Below are 18826 nucleotides of genomic sequence, written 5' to 3'. Positions count from 1 at the left end.
GTTTGGGAGGAAGCTAAGTGTTATCAGGGGAATTGTTGAACAGGAAATCCAAGCAATGGTCTCTAAGAGAGATAATATTGCTACTCATCACTTATACCAAGCTTGGGACCCTGTTCCATCACTTTCTCCTGCTACTACAGGTACATGCCTTCACATGGGGGAAAGGGGAGGTGAAATTTCTTTTGCATTTGAAAAGCAGAAAAGATATTCTGTGGAATTTATTTGGAATCTAGTTTGCAGGAAATGAAGCCATTTTCACGTCTGCTTTTTCATGCACGTCTTAAAAAACTTGTCTTCTGTTTTGTTTTAGGTGCTCTTATCAGCCATGAAAAACTCTTACTGCAGATCAATACTGAACGAGAAATAGGAGACATGGACTATAATCTGGGACAGGTTTGTTAAAACCCTATAAAACCTGTAGTTTTATCTAGTATAAGTCAAAGGACTTGAAATATTAGTCTGGTCTTGTTTCGGATGAAACATTATATCGCAATCAGATACGCTGGCTTATGGTTTGAGAAGAGTCAGGAATGTGTTTTCTATTGAACTGCACTCGTTACAGTTCTTTTTGAATTATTCTTTTACTTCATGCGAGTTGTGAATATTTATATTTTGCTTTAGATTTGAGATCTGGTGGTTGGACTTGATGATCCGGTGGGTCTCTTCCAACCTGGTGATTCTATGATTCTATGACTTTGGGATGGTGTGCGCACATGGTGTGTGCTTACAGGTTATTGCCAGATGCTGATTTCAACATCACCTGTATTGCTGAAACAAGCACATGGTTCTAGTGTTTTTGCTGTACAATGCAGTTTAAAGTGAGGTAACTAAATATTGAAAATGTTGTAAATGTTATTTGAGGTTGGTGTGTTGCTTGTCATTTAGATAAAAAAAGTATTGGACTTACAAGATTTTCTAATCTGACTACAAGGATATTAAATTTTTGCTTCTTTTCTCTTTTTTTTTTTTTTTTAATGCAAGGTCTCTATACACTCCATATGGTTAGGAAACAATATCACTCCACTGAGAGAGGAAGAATGGGGTGAGGATGAAGAAGACGAGAATGATCTACCTGCTGCTTCCTCACCACCAACCTCTCCTATTAACACCAGGTGTCCTATTTTTCTCTTGTGTCTCCTTTGAATTATCAATAAGCTTTTATGTCTTTATGCAGAGTTCAGTGAGCTGGGTTTATAAATTGGATGCTGGTAAATAACTGCGTCATTTCAAATGGGCTATTTTAGCAGGGCTTAAGAATAGCCTTTTTAACACTTGTTTGTTATGCCTTACAGGAAACACCGGGCTGGTGTGGATATTCATTCTTGTTCTCAGTTCTTGCTTGAACTGTATAGTCAGTGGATATTGCCATCAAACCCTAGCAAGAAAACACCGGTCATTTTGATTAGTGAAGTGGTGCGATCAGTAAGTTCAAACTATTATTCAGAGCCATAATTGAGTATCAATTACCAAATGTTCAGAGCTAAACAGCATTTATAAAACATCTTTTAATATATGGGAAACACTGGTTTTGGTTTTTTTTTGCTTGGCAGTTCTATTAAATAGGCAATGCAGAAATACAGCTTCATCAACTATAATATCATACTGCTTTAAACTATAGCATCTGGATTGCACATTCTGCTACTACATTTCAAACACTTTACTGTTACCTAATCAAAGTCGATGTTTTATTTGACTACTTGCTAAAAGTAGATTTGGGGATTTTGCTTAGCCTGTCTCTAAGAAAATGATGATGTAGCAACAAAGTATTTTAAACTGGCTATTGAAGTGTAGAAGGAAAATCTAAACAACACAGTTGTGGGATGTGTCTGTAATCACGACTCACTATCATAAATGAAACTGTTCTTGCAAGACAGTATGTATTTGTGTGTTTTGGGGTAGTTTAGTACATTGCTAATAGCAATGTTTCTTTGTTTTCCAGACTTACTTACTATAGTAGTTTTGGGTTTCTAAACCTTTTACAAAAAAAGACCATTTTGAGGTAATTGTTCTCTGAGGTGGATGGTGGAATTAATTCTGGACAAGTTAACTCAGGTGTCTGGAATAACTATTGTGAATGTTTACACGTTTAATAGATCAATCAAGGAAACTTTTGCTGACAGTTGTAACAGAAGTTTTTGGTTGTCTGCTCATGCACTCTTTTTATATTAAATTTTAATTTGTGCACAGCTTCTGGCAGTATCAGACTTATTTACAGAAAGGAATCAGTTTGAGATGATGTATACAACATTGACAGAATTGCGAAAGGTGCATCCATCAGAAGATGAGATTCTTATACAGTATTTGATACCAGCCACTTGTAAAGCTGCAGCTGTTCTTGGAATGGTGAGAAATTCATTACTTTCTAGGTTAACTCATCCTTTGCTTCTGCTGCAAGATCTGACATACTTGCTAAGAGTGGTTTGTCTCTAAGGAAATCCCTTAGCTGATCTGCATGGTTCTAAGAAGTAATAGGATATATATTCTTTGCTGTCGCTGAAAGCCATTATCATCTCCAGTTGCTCCATATTCAAACAGAACAGTTGTTTGGTTTAGGGGTTTTTTTTGAGGTTTGAGCTTAGTTTAATGTGCTTTTTGGTGTATCTTATTCAGCTGAGAGTTGCCTTTGCTCTGGACTCATTTGTTACATTTCAGGCCAGAGATGAGGACTATGGAACAGCTCTTGCTAAATTTTTGTTACAGGTGCATGTCAGTAATCTCATGAGAGGCAGGAACAGGACATGTGATGAATATGTAGCTTGATAGTTAGGTATCCCTTTTCTTTCCTTCACTCTTTTCTTTCCTTCACTCTTTTCTTTCCTTCACTCTTTTCTTTCCTTCACTCTTTTCTTTCCTTCACTCTTTTCTTTCCTTCACTCTTTTCTTTCCTTCACTCTTTTCTTTCCTTCACTCTTTTCTTTCCTTCACTCTTTTCTTTCCTTCACTCTTTTCTTTCCTTCACTCTTTTCTTTCCTTCACTCTTTTCTTTCCTTCACTCTTTTCTTTCCTTCACTCTTTTCTTTCCTTCACTCTTTTCTTTCCTTCACTCTTTTCTTTCCTTCACTCTTTTCTTTCCTTCACTCTTTTCTTTCCTTCACTCTTTTCTTTCCTTCACTCTTTTCTTTCCTTCACTCTTTTCTTTCCTTCACTCTTTTCTTTCCTTCACTCTTTTCTTTCCTTCACTCTTTTCTTTCCTTCACTCTTTTCTTTCCTTCACTCTTTTCTCTATTGCATTGTTCTGCATTTAGAGAAAGAACATTATTAATACAAGTTAATTAATGAAATGAGTTACTGTCTTTAAATCTGTAGACCAGAGAGCGGTAGTATTTTCCAGTGAGATTATTTAGGAAATGTCTACACATTCTTTTGGAGGGAGTTAGCATTCTATAAACTCTGAGACTAATATAAAACTACACGGATTATAGCAATACGAAAAGTTTTGGAAGACTTTTGGAGTAAGGCTTCCAGTAGCTATTGTAGCAACAACTTGCAAGGAAAGGGCTGTGGTCTAGTGGTTGATAGGAACAGTTGAACTCAATAATCCGGAGGTCTTTTCCAGCCTAGTGATTCTGTGAAAGTGATGCCAAACATGCAGAAGCAGTTTTAAGATAAGCTTATTCTGACTATGCTGTAATTTCCCACTCAGTGAACTAGTAGCATCTTCTTACAAGCAAACAAACAAGCAAACAGCTGAGTATAACAGGTTAGCAGGGAGGAAAAAAAAAAAAAAAAAGGAAAAAAAGGGTGATTTCATCAAGAGTTGCTTATCGTCCTGTGCTCAGTTATGTACAAAATCTGCTTTAAAAGTGCAACTAGAGAGCACATGCTGTAAGACTGGGCTGTATCTTAGATACTTCATGAATACAGGCACAAGGTAAAGCAAATGATTTCCATTAAATACTTAAAATAGAGCATACGAAAAAAAGGCTTCTCAAATTTTAACAGTTTAGAATAGATTTTGCATATTCCAGAAAGTTGTACTTTGATAACAGGGAGTGAAGTAGATGATGCCATCTTCATGTTTGAAGTCTAAACAGAATCACAGAATTGTTTAGGTTGCAGAAACTTTTGAAAATCGAGTCCAATCCTAAGCATAACACTGCCAAGTTCACCAGTAACCTATATTTCTAAATGCCACATCTACACTTCTTACAAATACCTCCAGGGATGGTGACTCAGCCACTTCCCTGGGCAGCCTCTGCCAGTGCCTGAGAACCCTTTCAGAGAAGAATTATTTCCTGATATCTAGTCCAGACCTCACCTGGCACAACTTGAGGCCGTTTCCTCTTTTCCAGTTGCTTGTTAGCTGGAAAAAGAGACCAACACCCACCTCACTACAACCCCTAGTGAGGGGCCCAAGGTGCAGCCTCACCAGTGCAGGGTACAGGGGCATGATCGCTTCCCTACACCTGCTGGCTGCTATTTCTTACACAGTCCAGGATGCTCTTGGCCGCCTGGGCAAACTGCTGGCTTATATTCAGCCACTGTTAGCCAGCACTCCAGGTCCTTTTATCACTGGGAAGCTTTCCAGCCATTCATCCCTAAGCCAGTAGCATTGCATGAGGTTGTTGTGTCCCAAGTGCAGGACGTAGCATTTGGCCTTGTTGAACCCTATGCAGTTTTTCTCAGCCCCTTGATCCAGCTTGTCCAGGTCCTGCTGTAGAGCCTTCCTTCCCTCAAGAAGAGCAGCACTCCCACACATCTTGTTGTCATCTGCAAACTTGAGGGATCCAGGTCATCGGAGTTGTGGAGTGAAAGATGTGTAGGTCTGAGTGCCAGTGGTCTCTGAGAACAAATAAATGGGATGCTGTACTGTTAGGTAGGTGTATGGTAGACTGTTCTTTGGAATACAGATTATAGGCATCTACCAGTCAGTTTCAGACAGAAGCATCTTTTGTGGTTAGCTGGAAGGCCAGAAAATCCCAACCATCCATCCAAGGTTCATATGTAGAGGATTCCTAATAGCACATATTGTTTACTGAAATAATGCTTAGCTTAGGTTTTGCGGCTTTAAATGGTTAGATTTTTTTTTTTATTTATTTTTTTTTTTACAGGTTAAAAAAAGTGCCATCAGTTTACTAGTTAGTCTCCAAGTGACCTCCTATATAGTTATATTAATCTTTTGACATTGATTCAAAGTGGTCTTAAGCCAGACTCTGGTTCATGCTTTATTTTCTGCTCTTTAGTTTGCTTCAAGTATTTCCAGTTCGTAGGTATCTCCAATACTGAACCAGTGTTGACCTCTAATGAATATTTTTTTTGGATGTACTAGGACAAAGCTGTGGCTGAACCAGTGAGTCGATTGCTGGAATCAACCTTAAGAAGCACCCATATGCCAAGTAGGATTGGAGCTCTGCATGGGATTCTTTATATTCTTGAATGTGACTTGCTTGATGAGACAGCGAAGCAACTCATTCCCATTATCAGCGAGTATCTACTTTCCAATTTGAGAGGAGTAGCACAGTAAGATTCCCCGTTTCCCAAACTGTTGCATGCCTATGTGTGAGCAAAAGGGCTGTCAGTACGTTTTAAAGCAGGCTATTGTATCAAGCAGAGTTTGGCATTTTCATTGAAGTCTTACCAGTGAAACTTATCAGACAATTTTAGGTTCGATTTACAGAAGCAAAAGCGTATTTGAGGATGAGGGAACTGCTTGGTAGCTCAGACTTCTGTTTCTTTTTCTGTGAAAAGGGCATACTCTTTGAAAAGACTTGCAGGATTAGAAACTAGAAGTATTTCTCCTAAAGGACTCAGGCAATGATAGCTTGTAATTATATTGCTGAAACATTTCTTGTGCTACGTTGGACTTCCGTGATAACCAGTGCTCTCTCATGGCATCGTGGTAATACTTTGAGGTTTTAGAAACAGCATAAATTTCATGTGGAAAAAAACCAACTTGGTGTTTCTAAGGATCGTTTCTATTGTCTCTGTTTGTGACTCAAACTACTTTGATGTGACTGCTGCTTTTTTTGATTATTTACAGTTGTGTGAATATCCATAACCAACAGCACATCTTGGTAATGTGCGCAACTGCTTTCTATTTGATAGAGAATTACCCGCTTGATGTAGGGCCTGAATTCTCTGCAGGAATTATACAGGTATGTTGCGATACCTCCAATCACAGCGGGTCATGTAACCCGGATCACCAGTTTCTATCTTTGACTCTTAACTTGATCAGTGTGGTGTAGGTGTACTTCAGGGTTTCATTTCATCAGGTATTTTTAATGTCAAAATGAAATGTTGAGGAATGATTTCTAACACCTGATGCAGTTTCATACTGGCTGCAGTGACATACTGCTGGATGGCTTAAATACACCTCATAACCAGGTAGTTTCCTTCATTTCAGATGTGTGGAGTCATGGTGTCTGGAAGCGATGAATCAACACCATCCGTTATTTATCATTGTGTCCTGAGAGGATTAGAACGACTCCTTCTTTCAGAGCAACTTTCTAGACTGGATAGTGAATCGCTAGTTAAACTGAGTGTTGACAGGGTGAATGTGCAGAGCCCCCACAGAGCAATGGCAGCGCTTGGATTAATGCTGACTTGCATGTACACAGGTATTTACTTTTTTATACCTTTGATGTACTAATAGACTAGCTTACTGACAATGCTAGTTTTCTTCGGGTTTTTTTGATACCAAGGATAAAAAGGTCTTATTTTAGCATTCACAGTAAACTTGTAACAAATTATTTTGATTTAGGAAAGGAAAAAACCAGCCCCAGTCGTACCACAGATACAAATCCTGCTGCTCCTGACAGTGAATCTGTGATCGTAGCTATGGAACGAGTATCTGTACTTTTTGATAGGTAAGAGGATAAAACAATTATAATGGGGCACTGGGATGGAAATTATTCTTCTTGGCACTGTGGTCGCTTCTCTATTTGACAATTGTAATATTTAATTATTGATGTTTCTTTGCTTAGCAATGTTTCAAATTGATACTTCTGGTATACACAGGAACAGTGATGGAACTGCTGAAGGCAGCGCAAATGTTGAGGAATGTAAATGGAAAACAGACATGTCCTAACTGATACTGTATGTTACACAAACCATAATACTTTATAAATGTATTTCCAGCTTGTTCAGGTCAAACGCTTAAGTGCTTTTCAGGATGTCTTCTGCATTATCAAGGATATAAATCCCGTTTGCAGGAAATTATCTTTCAAACTGCCTTAAGAGTTTAAAACATTTTTTCCCTTCCCCCACCCCAGTATTTCTCTTTCCAAGGCTGTTAAGAAATTGCAGTGGAAAGGTATAGTAAAACTTCTGTATTCACATGGAACTCATTTAATAGAAATACTTCAAAAACCCCCGTTTTGATCTAAAGCTGTCTTAAGTGAGTGTAGCATGTTAGATTTTGCGTAGTAGTTTGTGGGACAATGCTTTACGTTTTTTAAAGCATTCAGTGGTTTTACCATAAAACTGGATGAAGGTTTCATTTCTGCACTTAGTGAAAACAGAACCAGAGCAGTGCTTGAGTGCTTTTTAAAATATCCTTCCTAAGAGTTAGCAAAACAAGCATGAGTTCTACAAGCAGAAAATAACTTTTACAGGGAATAATCACACAATGGTAACTTGAGCTTGACACGTCCACACGTGTAACCTTTATTAGGAATGTTTTCCAATCAGTGTTATTTAAGTAATATTGTCTGTAAGTTGGAGTAACTTTTCCACTCTTTGCAGTGCAGCTTGCTTTTCCTCTTTGATGTATTGGTCATCCTGGTCTTGAATAAAAAAATATGCAGAGGTGTTGTGAGTGAAAATGAGTGTTCTGCTGTAAAATCATCTTTTCTCTCATAACTAAGACTAGTTATTTCCCTGTCCTTTTTTGTTCGTTTTTGGTTTCCTTCATCATTCCTATTATTAAATCTTGTCTCTGCAATTCCAGAGCTTCAAAAAAAAGTTGACTTTTTTAAAAAAAGAGTGTGGATAGAGGATATGACACCTGTAACAGCTTCTGCTAGCTGTGATAGACCTCTTTGGGTAGACTTTTAGAGTGAGATTACATGTAGACTTGGATTCCTGAGTCTTGAAGACCTTTTGTTGACCTACAGATAAAAGCATAAAATATTCTTTTTATTGCCAATTAAACTGGAAAAGAGTGAGATATTTACTGGAATTCAATCATAAAATATGTTCTTTTTTTATTATTTTCAGGATCAGAAAAGGATTTCCTTTTGAAGCTAGAGTAGTGGCTCGGATACTTCCACAGTTCCTTGATGATTTTTTCCCTCCACAAGATGTAATGAATAAAGTTATTGGAGAATTTTTATCCAGTCAGCAACCTTATCCACAATTCATGGCAACAGTAGTTTATAAGGTAGTGTTTATATTTTTTTTCTCCTTAGATATTTCAGAAGACTTTTTAAATAAATGACAGCACATTCAGAGGGCCAAATATAAATTTCGTTTAGATCAAATAAACTCTTTGCAGTGATTGAGCTGTACTGCTGTGAGCTTTGTCTTCTTGGCAACATGGCAGTCTAGAGTCACCCATTGCCTGGAAAACAAAGCTCAGAGCAGTGCAGTTCAATCACTGATAATGGGGAACTAAGGAAAAACCTAATGGTTGGGATCTTGGTGCTCAGACTTTTTAGATCTTGAAGAGCCAATCAGATCATCGGGCCTTGTGAACTCTACAGTCAAGCTTCTGTGGGTTCAGTTGGGCTTCTTGGTATTTTGTTCTTGAGCACTTGCTTTCTGGACTCTGCCATCACTTGAAGAGCGCACGTGTGTACCACATTTGATCTATAAAAATAGACACCAGACAAGTCTTATTTCAGTTGCTTACTTCAGTTTGGCAAAGATGTCATGAGTCCAGTTGGATCCTGGCTGTCTCTTTTGTGGAACCTCTTTGTCTGAGCTTTAATTCTTTATACTCAGAGTTGTTTCCAGGAATCTGGTTTGCGAACCTCAGAGCTTTGTAGCTGGGGGGAGCATTTACAAGAGAAAGTAAACTCTTTCCCATGTCCATCTCCCATGTCTTTATTCCTGTGTAATATATTTTTGCAGGTATTCCAGACACTACATAGCACTGGACAGTCCTCAATGGTCCGTGACTGGGTGATGCTGTCTCTCTCCAATTTCACACAAAGAACACCAGTGGCCATGGCAATGTGGAGTCTTTCCTGTTTTTTTGTCAGTGCCTCCACCAGTCAATGGATTTCAGCAATGTATCCTAAAAAGACTGAATGTGTGTAATTTCTGGGTAAATACGGTGTTTCTGTAAAGTGCATTGATAACCTTGAGTGATAGAGTACAAGTTTTAACACAAAAAAGGCAGATGTACTAGAGTTAGTAGAGGTTTATATCGCTTTGTGCCATTGGTGCCTCAGGTTTAAGAGGAAAAAGAGAAAGAAGTTACCTAAAACTACTGTTTTAAAATCTGTTCCTTTTGACTATGCAAGATAGAATCACCAGCTTGGAAAAGACCCACTGGATCCTTGAGTCCAACCATTCCTATAAAATACTAAACCATGCCCCTCAGTGCCTCGTCCACCCATCCCTTAAACACCTCCAGGGAAGGTGACTCAACCACCTCCCTGGGCAGCCTGTTCCAGTGCCCAGTGACCCTTTCCGTGAAAAATTTTTTCCTAATGTTCAGCCTAAACCTCCCCTGGTGGAGCTTGAGGCCATTCCGTCTTGTCCTGTTCCCTGTCACTTGTGAGAAGAGGCCAGCACCCTCCTCTCTACAACGTCCTTTCAGGTAGTTGTAGAGAGCAATGAGGTCTCCCCTCAGCCTCCTCTTCTCCAGGCTAAACAACCCCAGCTCTCTCAGCCGCTCCTCATAAGGCCTGTTCTCCAGCCCCTTCACCAGCTTTGTTGCTCTTCTCTGGACTCGCTCCAGAGCCTCAACATCCTTCTTGTGGTGAGATGATTGGGAAAGTCCTTACTTTGAAGGACTTAAAAGTGTCACCAGGTAGATTTCCAGTGAGCTTTAAAAGCATTCTTCCATCTTACTTCTGCAAGATCTAATATGTAAAAAAAGAAAAAAGAGAGAGAACAAACTCAAGTTTAAGAAAGTTATCCTCTATATACAAACTGTATTTTGCAAGTGTGCCCTTGGAGGCACACCACAGTAATAGTGGGCTTTGGCAATAGGATGACATCAGCCAAATAAGTTGGAACAGCCAAAAGACGTAGCCGCCCCCTCCAACAAAGAAACAGAAAAATAACTGTTGCGGTTTATGACCAGGCAAAAATGTGGCCATATGTCACGTTTGAAACATGTATGACACAATCTCAGCAACGCTCTTTGGCTCTCAGGAGTTGTGACTGGTGCTGATTGCATGGCTTGCTTGAGCAGATAAAGGAAACTACTACCAGGTTAAAATGAATTTCTGGGGATAAGAAATTGCGTGAAGTTTATGAAGAAGTAAGATTTCTGTTGTAGCAGTTTAATTTCTGCATGATGACAGTATTTTGCACTTGACACTTTATTGGTGAGCTAAATACTGCACCACTGTTTCAAGTGCCATGCCAAAAGATGAGCAACTTCTGTCATATTATGACCTTAACTTGTATTTCAGTCTTCCACATGTTATCAGCAGAATGGGAAAATCTGAGCAAGTCGACGTTAACATCTTCTGTTTGGTGGCCATAGACTTTTACCGACATCAGATAGATGAAGAATTAGACCGGAGGGCCTTTCAGTCAGTGTTTGAGGTGGTAGCGTCTCCAGGAACCCCGTATCATCGCCTGCTAACTTGTTTGCAAAATGTCCACAAGGTCACAGCATGTTGAACATACTGATGTGTAACGGAACTGCATGACTAGTGTTGAAATCTGCTGTGAATTACAGGGAATGCAAGACCAAGAAATTATTTGGGGTTGCATTTGTGATAAGTATGGACCTGCCAGTTTTACTTCCAGAATGCATAGACAAGTGCTCTGCAGCACTGGAAATCACCTGAAACATCTAGTGTAGTTCTTGTTGACACCAGGCACCCATGAGGAGAAAGAAATATGTCAGCCTTTTTCAAGTGATGTTTGGGACTAACCCGAGGCACACTCACTAATTGTACAATACGGGCAAATACTACATTCAAGGTAACTGATATTACTCCTCTTCCTCATGTTCAGCTGAAGCAACTGTGTTCCAGCCAGTAAGAAACTTGACAGAAACACTGTTATTGCAAGTTGCAGTTGTTAGAAAATGTCATACTTTTATGTACCTATAGATACTGTTGTGTAGTACAGAATAGAAACTGTTTCCTACTATCTCTCCCAAACAAGGAAAAGAGAAAATGACTTTCATGACTTACACTTCCAGCATGTGATTCTTTTCTCTGGACTTACTGATATCCTGTGGTGTATGTGTTGGTGATATCGGAGATATAGTGCACATACGTAGCCACACAGTTTTCTTTTTCTTCTCAGGATTTAAAATTTGAGTACAGTATGTCAGTAAAAGAAATTTTAACTTAAATATTTCTATATCATGTACAGTATGTAAAATTCTAAGATGTGTGGTGCATGAGTTGTGCTGTAATCTAAGATGAACTGAAGCCACGCTACTGAATGTCTTCACATCTGTATTGTCCTCATTTTTTTTCCCCATTTGCTTGAATTCATGTTCCTTTTGGAAATCCATCTTAATGTACAGATTGCATCTTCTTTTGCATCTCACTTTTTCTTAAAGTACTTTGAAACTGGAATATGTTGATAATTTGTCTTGAGAGACTGCACTAAGGAGGCATTCTTGTGATCCACTTTACTGTAGCTTCTTTTGAATTCCTTTATTTTGAGACATAACTGTAAAGGAGAGGACTCGTTACTCTGGATCAGCCTTTTGTATGCTTAAACTACTCTTATTTGCTGCACAGCATTTTAAGAGACAAAATGGTGCAAGCTCCCCAGTAGTCAATAACCATTTGACCTTTCCTAATGGAGACCATGGAGTCATCCGGATTCAAACCACTCTCGTGTAAACAGATTTATGCTTGCAGTTAAGAATCAGAAGGCTGCTGTGTTCTACTTCGGGACTGGCTAAGGTGTTAGGTTACACAACCTCTTTTATTACCTGTTGTATAGATAACGCTTCAGACAGAAACACAGTACAAATATTCATAAATTTCAGGACACTGCACAGGGCCAGATTTAGCTTTTACTCACCACCCAGGGAAGCCCATTGATTCCCAAACATTACATGGGGAAATCTAGCGCAGCATTTGTCTTTAGTTGTATTTGTTATAATCCTTTAATTATAGAGAGATGGTACCTTGGTTTTCAGTCACATCCTATATTTAACCTCTCTTCTTACTACGCCTTTTGGTGACACTTGGAAAAATGAGATAGTGTTGTCAGGAGGAGCATGTACTGTATGTATTTCTGTATATAATGTATATGTTGAGATTATACACGTGACAACATTTAATGTATACAGATGTGTATATTTGTATTTATTAAACCCATGTATTTAAACTAATTCCAATCTAGACCAAAAATTGTTGCTCCTGCCCATAAATTGGTTACAAAGGAATTGTCCGCTGGTGTCACTTCCTCCTATGGTAAACAAAACTGATAGTATGGGCAGTAGAAACAACTGTAGATGTTGCTGTATTTAGCTCTCTACAGGTCATGCTATCTAGAGCAATTATTTCTGCCCTTAGTTGGGTTATTCTTCTTTCTTGGGCCACATCACTGTGGTGATTTTTAAAAGAAACTGAACAGAAGTTCAGAAGAAGGTTTAATAAAATAGATACTGTTTGAAAGCTTTTGAGTTATATTGGAAATTATCTTAATTCTGATAGGAGATTAATTCGAGGCAGTGAGATATAGTGCCCTGTGCTTTCATTAAGGGTAGTGTAGATCACTCTTCCCTTTTGTAACCACCAATAATCGTTTTTTACTGTAAACCCACACACCAGTCAGTTTTTGTATAATATATAGTTTAAGTGAAGATATTTTTGTAAGCTATTTTCCAAAATTTAAAATAGAATTTAATATATTTTTTAAGCATCAGATTAGTCATATTCTCACCGTATAACAGAATATGTTGTGTTACAAACTGTTAAATTCTTCATTTTAAGCTCCTCATGATTAACACAGAATAGCTGGTTACTTTATCTTGGGATAACGGGAGCTAACGCCTTTCAGAAACTTTCCAAATCAATTTGGGACTTGCCATAGAACTATTCCAACCAGTGAAAAAATACATTGATTAAGCAGTCACCATGGCTGGATGAAAAACATCACATGTGACAGACCCGCTTTCCCTCAAATGCCAGTTGCTGGCCTTTAAGCAAATATTTGCATTACCCATTTCTAGTCAAGCTTTAGAGCTGATGCAGTCAGTTCTAACCTCTCACAGATTCACTGGTAGTAATAACTTCATCTGTTTTAATCTCTCTTGGAGATTTGTCGTAGTATACTTCCTGAAACATGTGTCCTAAGTGTCTAAAGAATGGCATCTCCTCTTAGGAAATTCTCAATGACCTGAAGGGAATGTAACTTAAGGGTCTTCCTAATGTGGAAACACACTGATAGTGCTTCAAATCTTGCAGTATGCTTTTCTGTCACCTTCCTAGACACGCTTTCCCCACCCTCACTCGTTTTTTCTTTTAAGCCACATTTAAAATTACTTCTGCCTGGTTCTAGAGACAAGAGCTAAGAGGTGCAGGATGGGGGCAGTAACAGTAGAACAGTGGCCACTAAGAAATACCAATGTTGGATTTAATGCCAAAAAAAAACCCAAAAAATCCTAAATATCGTTTGCTCCTTGATAGTTTTATTTCACAGTATGTTTTTAACTTGCTGTGAAAAGAAAGCTGATTCTGAAAATCAGACTGGTTAATTTTTCATTGGGAACAGGGTAAAAATATGTTTGGGCTTAAGACTTCGCTTTGGTGTCCTGGCTAACCAGAGCAAACAGTTTCTTTAACATGCTCTGCAGTGGAGGTAGCATCTTTACAACCATACAAGATTAGAGGTATGGCATGATTGGGAGCATACTTAAGACAGGTTAGTGTTTAAAACTTCATTTATAATTCAGATATCAAAGAAACTACTTTGCTAAATCTATAATGTTGCCCTCCTTTAAGAACACTGTACACTAGCCAACCTTTTCTAAACAGTTTTTGGACCAGCTACCCACTGGCCTGTTAAGTGAAGTTTGGTTGCATTTCACTGCATGCCCCCCCCCTCCCTTGCACTGAGTGCAGAGGGAGGAGTTGGAACCTACAGCCCATTGTAAAGCAGTTCTTATTTGTGGGATTCAAAGTGTTTTCTTTACTATTTATGCTCTTTGCTAGTTGAAATTGAATGTGAGTTTATTTAAATCTCTAAAGTGTGTACTCAGATGTTATTTCTTGCCTAAAGCATCTAGTAAATGACTGTGTGTTACTTTTGCTTTGGTAGAAATGCCTTCTCAGCACCAAGACATCGCTTGTTTCTTAACCACCAGCAGCATTCCTAAAGCACTGAGTAATGAATGAACAGATTTAGGTCAAATGAAGTGGGGAACAAGTGGAACCTTTTGGGTTAAAAGTAATTTGTTGATATTTAGTAGAATTGCCTTAAGAGCATTCTGTCTCACCATTCTCCTTTTAAAATGGTTGTTAACTTTATATAGCAGATAAGGAGGTTGTGTCAAAAACACTGCAAAGACAGTTCTCCAAGAGCAGCAGACCGGGTTTGTCTTAAGATTTTTGTGGAGCTGTCACGGCTAAAGCATTTATGCTTCCTAAAGAAAATAAAAATTAGGGTATAATGAGCAATAAATATAGCAATAAGCAGTTTAATTAGATTTGGTCATTCAGGATCTTAATTGGTGGGTTTGAAAGGGATAGGGTGGAAAGAAAAGGGGAACTGATTCAAATACATTTGTTGCACAAAGCAGACTTTTCCGTGTACAATCTCAGCTGAACTTTCTACTAAAGGTAGAAGTCAACTAAATGACAATGTTAGGTGCTTTGCTCTTTTACTTTTAAAATAGTTTTGGTTATAAGGATATGATGGACAAATGTTGTAAGAGAACAAAGTACTTCGGTAGTTTTTAGGTAGTTTAATTGTTTTAAAGTGAAAACAAGCTGCTGTAAGAACTAGAGTAAGCAATGTTGCAAAATTTTGGGGAAGTCCAATATGCTGATTTTACCTAATACTGAGGTGAACTCTGTGCATGCTACCTTAAAGTATCCATTGAAAATCTTGAGAATCCCACAGTTGTACCCAGGAGAGCTTCTATCCTATGTCAGGTTTTATCTCTGTTCAAGTTAACTGGGTATAAATGCTGCAGAGCGTTTGTGAAGCATGCGCTGCTTTTTGTCATGAGCATTTTGTGTGAGCTTATCATCCCCATCAGTCTGTGTGTGCATCCCATCCAGTTGGATCAACCTGACCAAGGGTAAGGTAAACGGCATGTGACACGTACCCTGTGGTGTTGTCTTGTATGGTTTGAGGGCGATGATGAGCAAAAGCTTGGAGCCCCAACCCCAAAAGCAGCTGTATTCAAAGGAAAAGGAACACTTATAATTTTAGATGTATGTTAAAGTTTTAAAAAAACAAATGCTGAAAATACTGCACATTGAAACTAAAAAGAGAAAATAAAATATAACTATTACTGTAAGTGATTTTTTTCTGGTTATTTAAAAAGAGGTCTTGATGCATTCTTACTGTAGTTTTTTCCCCCAGTATCTCTTCTTTTCAGCAAGTATCGAGTATAGAGTATTTTAAAAATAGACAAGAATACTTTAACTCTCTGCACATGTAGGTATACTTCCCAATCTCAGCTCTGCTTCTCATTAACGAAGAAGTATCACAGTTGAACTTTTAATTGTATCTAAAAGCTGTGGTTGCCAAAAGTTCTCTGGGATTCTAGATGAGATCAGAAAATGCAAAATTGAAGCGTACAGCTGTATTTGTGAATGGGAGTGTATTTATCTGCAGCAGTCCTGGGGGGGATAATGTTACCCAGGAGAAGAAATGGTTTAACTTGCCTAAGCTTGGTTTCCCAGCTGTTAGGCTTGCATCTTAAAAGAGGTTTCTGGGTGGTCCTGCTGCTGAGCACTGGAGAATCTCTTGCAGTACTCAACTGCTCAGAGACATCTTGTTTTGATTAACTTTGCAGTGCTCGACCATATTTCTGGTAATTTTGGAATAAGCTTTAAAGTAGTAGCTTAATGTACAAAGCACATGCTGGTTTCATGCTTAGTCCAAATAATTTTTTACATCTTGTTTTAGCTTGTCAGAGTTAGTAGTGAATGATCAGCCACTTTTGTCACTTTTCACTTCAGCTGTGGAGCCGAAGAGCAAAACTGTACTCCGGTGTGTTTCTTTGTCTTCAGAGCTGAAGGCTTGTTTAAATAATAGTCTTTGTCATTTTGTTACTCGGAGAAGAACACTAATTTAATTTCTGGAAAGATTATCCCTAAAGATGAATTACCAGGCACATGGAGATGAAGCATAGCACTTAGAAGACTAGAACTTTTTAACTTAACACGACTTTCTTACTTTCCCCACTGCCTCTCCTCTCCCGTATAGGTGTTAATTTTTTTTCTTCTTACTAGTCAGTGCAGCTGTAAGAGTATTACAGCCATTATTTTGGAACTGGCTTGGTTCCACCCCAGTTATAAGACAAAAAGCTTTGATTACTTTTAGAATTATACCATAATTGTACCTTAAGTTTTGCATAACTGTTTGAAGAGATGAAAAGATTGTAACTTGTAGGTTTGTGAAAAGTTGAAAGTAGGAACATGAAAAAGTTGATATAATGTATATAGAATGATATCTTCTGAGCCAAACCTTCTGCTTTTCTATTGCAACCATAATTCTGCCTTAATTTTGTGTCTGTTCTTTCCCATGGCATATACATCCAAGTATGGCAGAGTATCCTCACCCCAGGTGCTGTTTTCATATCCTTCAAACTGCAAATGTCATGGGATTTTGATTGAGTGCAACCTGATTATTTTACCTCATTATTTACATTTTTGAGGTCTTTCAGCCAGGCTGCACTGTTTGGGCTCCAAGCAAAATGTATCCCTGAGGGCTGGGTTTGACCATGCCCCAGATGCCTAGAGTTGTGTGCCAGGTTAAGTCAAAAGATTTAAATAGTAAGTTTTGCTAATCCAGCTCATCTTGAATTACGTGCACGGTAAAATGTCAAGTCCGTGTTCCCCAAAATTGAAATAATGCCCTCACTGGGGGTTGGAACTAGATGATCTTTAAGGTCTCTTTTAACCCTAACTCTTCTATGCTTCTATGATTTAAATGTGAATCTTGAAGACATCTTTTCTACTCTTTTCTCTGAGGAAGAGTTACCAAGTGTGTTTTATCTTGCTGTTAAATGGCTCTAGGATTGAAGCTTCTGCCTTGTCATTCAATGGAAATGCAAGTGTAAGGCTTGCTAGTGTAAGTTTTCTTTCCTTGATATGTCCTGTTAATGCTGACATTTCAAATACCATCTTTGGCATTTGATTTAACATCTATGAAAACAGCACAATTCATCTTTTTAACTTGTTTCAGGTAAGTTTGGGCAGATACTCTCTTAATTATACTTTCTTCATACTTGTTCTTTGACTCCATAACTGCTTCAAACTGACAGTTTTAACATGAACGCTGGGAGCTGGGAGGTTATTTTTTAGTGCTTTCAAGACACGTGATGGCAATGTCTTGGCAATTGGCTTAAGCTCATTCCACCTCCCACCTTCTTTCCTCTACTCTGACCCCTAGAATAAATATTTCACTTAGCTACTGCTCTAAACTGAAGATTTTGTGTCATGGACAGATTGGCATGTGACTGAGTAGCAGAAGATAAGATTGAGTGATCCAAAGTACCTGGAGTTTATAAATGGATCCTGAAGAAGTGAATCTTAAGAAGGAGACTGAATAAATCAGCAACTTCTACATACTTTAATGTAATAACCTAAGAAGGTTGTTCAGATGTCTATATTCAACGTACCAAAGTCAAGCGCTTTCCCAAATGACATTTCTATCTGTACTTTTGCTGCTTTACTGCTCTTGTGATTCTACCTATGCTCACTGAAGCAACGTATTTATACACTGCAGAGGGACTTAAATGTGAGCTTGTGGGTAATGCCTGTTCCTATTGCTCAGAAACATAATCTGGCAGCTGGGAAGCCTGCAGGCAGCACTGAATAGTAAAACTGAAAGGAACCTACTACTTTGGAAAACATTACCTGAGACCAAGTTACATTATCAGTGTTAAAACAGACATTTATATTATCCTGACAGGTTAATTTTCCAATTCTGCCACTGGCTTACTGTGGGCTTTGAGAGTTTCCCTGCATGGAAAAAATACAGCAAACTTGGCCTGATTCAAGTTGGGTTGTCTCAGATGACTGGATTAAGGAATTTCTTAGATTTTCTTGTTCTTAGATACATAAAAATCCCAACTGCATATACCTTTGAAATGAATGATTAATCTAGTGGTGATGATGGAGTGCTGTAACAAGTCATGTTGAGTTACTGTGTTGCTCTTGGAAAGATCGCTGGATCATAGGTACTGGTAAAAATATGAGGAACTCTCTTTGTTGAAGTGAGATTTGTAGTGCTTCAAGTTCTTTTGCATTTTTGCTGATGGGTTAAATATCATCAAAGTGGTTATTAATTATTAACTACTTAGTGAGGTCTGGCTCTCCTTTGCATGCACTGCTTTTGTTCTCAGTTTGACTGCATTAGCTCCAGATGAAACATAAATGCCATTCCCAAATTAATGATTATTAACTGCATCGTTCTCGGCAGCTTGATTACATGAAAAAAAAAATTCAGAACAGGAAAGCCAATTTGATCATTATTTCATGTGTACTCAGTCATGCTTTACCAGGGATAAAATCTCATGTAGGCAGAATCTGACTTGGGAAACTGAGTG

General features: G+C 38.3%; 1 protein-coding gene across 2 annotated transcripts in view; it reads left to right on the top strand.

Moving 5' to 3' along the window:
* HTT (huntingtin) overlaps window positions 1-15565 on the top strand; it is an 84651-nt gene extending 69086 nt beyond the window's left edge. For both annotated transcript variants that reach the window (XM_069856422.1, XM_069856421.1), the window contains 12 exons: window positions 1-140; window positions 311-393; window positions 982-1112; window positions 1293-1422; window positions 2188-2343; window positions 5270-5460; window positions 5981-6095; window positions 6344-6557; window positions 6701-6806; window positions 8158-8320; window positions 9013-9173; window positions 10530-15565. In XM_069856422.1, the coding sequence (XP_069712523.1) occupies window positions 1-140; window positions 311-393; window positions 982-1112; window positions 1293-1422; window positions 2188-2343; window positions 5270-5460; window positions 5981-6095; window positions 6344-6557; window positions 6701-6806; window positions 8158-8320; window positions 9013-9173; window positions 10530-10743 (1804 nt within the window). In that variant the 3' untranslated portion in view covers window positions 10744-15565. The remainder of the gene's footprint in view (window positions 141-310; window positions 394-981; window positions 1113-1292; window positions 1423-2187; window positions 2344-5269; window positions 5461-5980; window positions 6096-6343; window positions 6558-6700; window positions 6807-8157; window positions 8321-9012; window positions 9174-10529) is intronic.
* The last annotated feature ends 3261 nt before the right edge of the window (window positions 15566-18826 follow it).

Source organism: Phaenicophaeus curvirostris, chromosome 4, assembly GCF_032191515.1.
Source record: "Phaenicophaeus curvirostris isolate KB17595 chromosome 4, BPBGC_Pcur_1.0, whole genome shotgun sequence".
Classification (NCBI taxonomy): domain Eukaryota; kingdom Metazoa; phylum Chordata; class Aves; order Cuculiformes; family Cuculidae; genus Phaenicophaeus; species Phaenicophaeus curvirostris.
Note: the sequence above shows the minus strand (reverse complement) of the source record. Positions and strands in the feature narration are given on the sequence as shown.